Raw genomic sequence first — 2500 nt, forward strand, 5'->3', positions numbered from 1 at the left:
AACTACAAACTACCCACCAATTCATAATTATGTCTGTCAGTCTGCACGTCTGTTTGTCTGTCTGTCTGTCTGTCCATCCTCCCGTCTGTGTATATGCCTGCCTGTCTCTCTGTCTATCTGTCTGTCTGTCTGTCAGTCTGTCGGTCGGTCTAACTGTATGTCTGTCTGTCTGTCTAACTGTATGCCTGCCTGTCTCTCTGTCTATTTGTCTGTCCGTCTGTCTGTCTGTCTATCCATCTCTCTAACTTTCCTTTCTCTTATTCAGTCTTAGTATTTACCTATCTACGTACCAAAATTTCTATGAATTTATGTATGATAATGTATGCTCATTCAAACGCGAACACAATATACATATATATATATTATAATTATTTGTTGTCCTTCATTTCATTTCCTGGCGGTTTTTTTTTTTTTTACCGTCAAGACATCAATTGATCAAACACTATGGAAACACAGGCGGACAAAGAGAGATGGTTTTTAAAGAGATTTTCTTCTTTTCAGTGCTTATCAGTTAGAAAGACAGTAGACTTAGTAAACAAGCTATGTGATTTCGAAAGGAAAGATTCTCTCAATTGTTTCTTCTTGTTCTTCTTCTTCAACTATTCCTCCTCCTCCTTCCTTTCTTCCTAAATTCCTTCCTTCCTTCTTCTTCTTCTTCACTCTTCATCCCTCCTCCTCCTCCTCCTTCTCCTCCTCTTCTTCTTTTCCCTCCTCCTTCTTCTTCTTCCTTCCTCCTCCTCCTCCTTCTTCTTCTTTTCCCTCCTACTCCTCCTCCTTCTTCTTCTTTTTCTCCTCCTCCTTCTTCTTCCCTCCTCCTCCCCTCCTTCTCCTCTCTCCCCCCCCTCCTCCTTCTCCTTCTTTTCCCTCCCCCTCCCTCTTCTTTTTCGTCTTCTTCCCCTCCTCCTCCTCCTCCTTCTTCTTCTTCCCTCCTCCTCCTCCTTCTTCTTCTCCCCCCCACTCCTCCTCCTTCTTCTCCTCCTCCTTCTTCTTCCCCCTCCTCCTCCTTCTTCTTCTTCTCCTCCTCCTACTACTTCTTCTTCTCCCCCTCCTCCTCCTTCTTCTCCTCCTCCTACTTCTTCTTCTCCCCCCCCCCTCCTCCTTCTTCTCCTCCTCTTTCTTCTTCTTCTCCTCCTTCTTCTTTTCCCTCCTCTTTCTTCTTCTTCTCCCCCCTCCTTCTTCTCCTTCTTCTCCTCCTCCTCCCCCTTCTTCTTCTTCCTTCCTTCTTCTTTTCCCCTCCTCCCCCACCTTCTTCTTCTTCCTTCCTTCTTCTTTTCCCCTCCTCCTCCCCCTTCTTCTTCTTCCTTCCTTCTTCTTTTCCCCTCCTCCTCCTCCTTCTTCCTTCCTTCTTCTTTTCCCTCCTCCTCCCCCTTCTTCTTCTCCCCCTCCGCCCCCTCCTCCTCCTTCTTCTTCGTCATCGTCTTCGTCTCGTCCTGCTCCACCCTCTTCTTCTTCATCACCTGCTACTACTACTACTACTACTACTATACACACACACATACACGCCAATACACGTGTATACGCATGGAGTTAAGTGTGTGAATGTAGGAGTAGGGGGTGGTGGAGGTGAGTATCTGTGTGTGTGTGTGTGTGTGTGTGTGTGTGTGTGTGTGTGTGTGTGTGTGTTTGCTTAATTTCGTTTTGTGTTAGAGAGAGATAGAGAGAAAGAGAGAGAGAGAGAGAGAGAGAGAGAGAGAGAGAGAGAGAGAGAGATAGTGTGTGTAGTGTGTGTGTTTGTGTATGTGTGGAGTTAATATATATGTGTGTGTGTGGTGGTGGCGTTAATTAGTTAGTTATTGTTTGTGTGTGTGTGTGTGTGTGTTAATTATCAAATGTGTGTGTGTGTGTGTTTGTGTGTGTGTGTTACCAATTCCAATGTTTTTTCTATATTCTTCTTTTTCTTCTTCTTCTTATCGATTTCAATCTTTTTCTATATTATTATTATTATTATTATTATTATTATTATCATCATCATCATTATTATCAACATTCTTCTTCTTCTTCTTATTATTATCATTAGTAGTAGTATTATTATCGATATCAATCCTTTGCTGCAGATCTGCGACAAGGGAAGCAACTCACCACAATGGGAACAGCGGCCTCAACAGAGCGATCTCGTAAGATCAATTAAGGAAGATGTAGTGAGTGAGTGAGTGGGAGTGAGTGAGAGTGAGTGAGTGAGTGTGAGTGAGCGAGTGAGTGATCGAGCGAGTGAGTGAGTGAGTGAGTGAGAGTGAGGGAGTGAGTGAGTGAGTGAGTGAGTGAGTGAGTGATCGAGCGAGTGAGTGAGTGAGTGAGTGGGAGTGAGTGAGTGAGTGAGTGATCGAGCGAGTGAGTGAGTGAGTGAGTGGTTGAGTGAGTGAGTGATCGAGTGAGTGAGTGATCGAGCGAGTGAGTGAGTGAGTGAGCGAGTGAGTGAGTGAGTGAGTGAGTGAGTGAGTGAGTGAGTGATTGAATGAGCCTTTGAGTGAGTTGTGAGTGAGTGAGTGAGTGAGTGAGTGAG

The 2500-nt window shown here is 44.6% G+C and overlaps 1 protein-coding gene and 1 long non-coding RNA gene across 3 annotated transcripts in view; both read left to right on the forward strand.

Moving 5' to 3' along the window:
* Positions 1-2500, forward strand: part of LOC143276458 (uncharacterized) — a 471243-nt gene that overhangs the window by 396541 nt on the left and 72202 nt on the right. The gene's annotated exons all lie outside the window — the stretch shown is intronic.
* Positions 1-2500, forward strand: part of LOC143276372 (uncharacterized) — a 46312-nt gene that overhangs the window by 28241 nt on the left and 15571 nt on the right. For both annotated transcript variants that reach the window (XM_076580847.1, XM_076580845.1), the window contains exon 2: positions 2055-2114. In XM_076580847.1, the coding sequence (XP_076436962.1) occupies positions 2084-2114 (31 nt within the window). In that variant the 5' untranslated portion in view covers positions 2055-2083. The remainder of the gene's footprint in view (positions 1-2054; positions 2115-2500) is intronic.

Source organism: Babylonia areolata, chromosome 32, assembly GCF_041734735.1.
Source record: "Babylonia areolata isolate BAREFJ2019XMU chromosome 32, ASM4173473v1, whole genome shotgun sequence".
In the NCBI taxonomy this organism is placed as follows: Eukaryota; Metazoa; Mollusca; class Gastropoda; order Neogastropoda; family Buccinidae; genus Babylonia; species Babylonia areolata.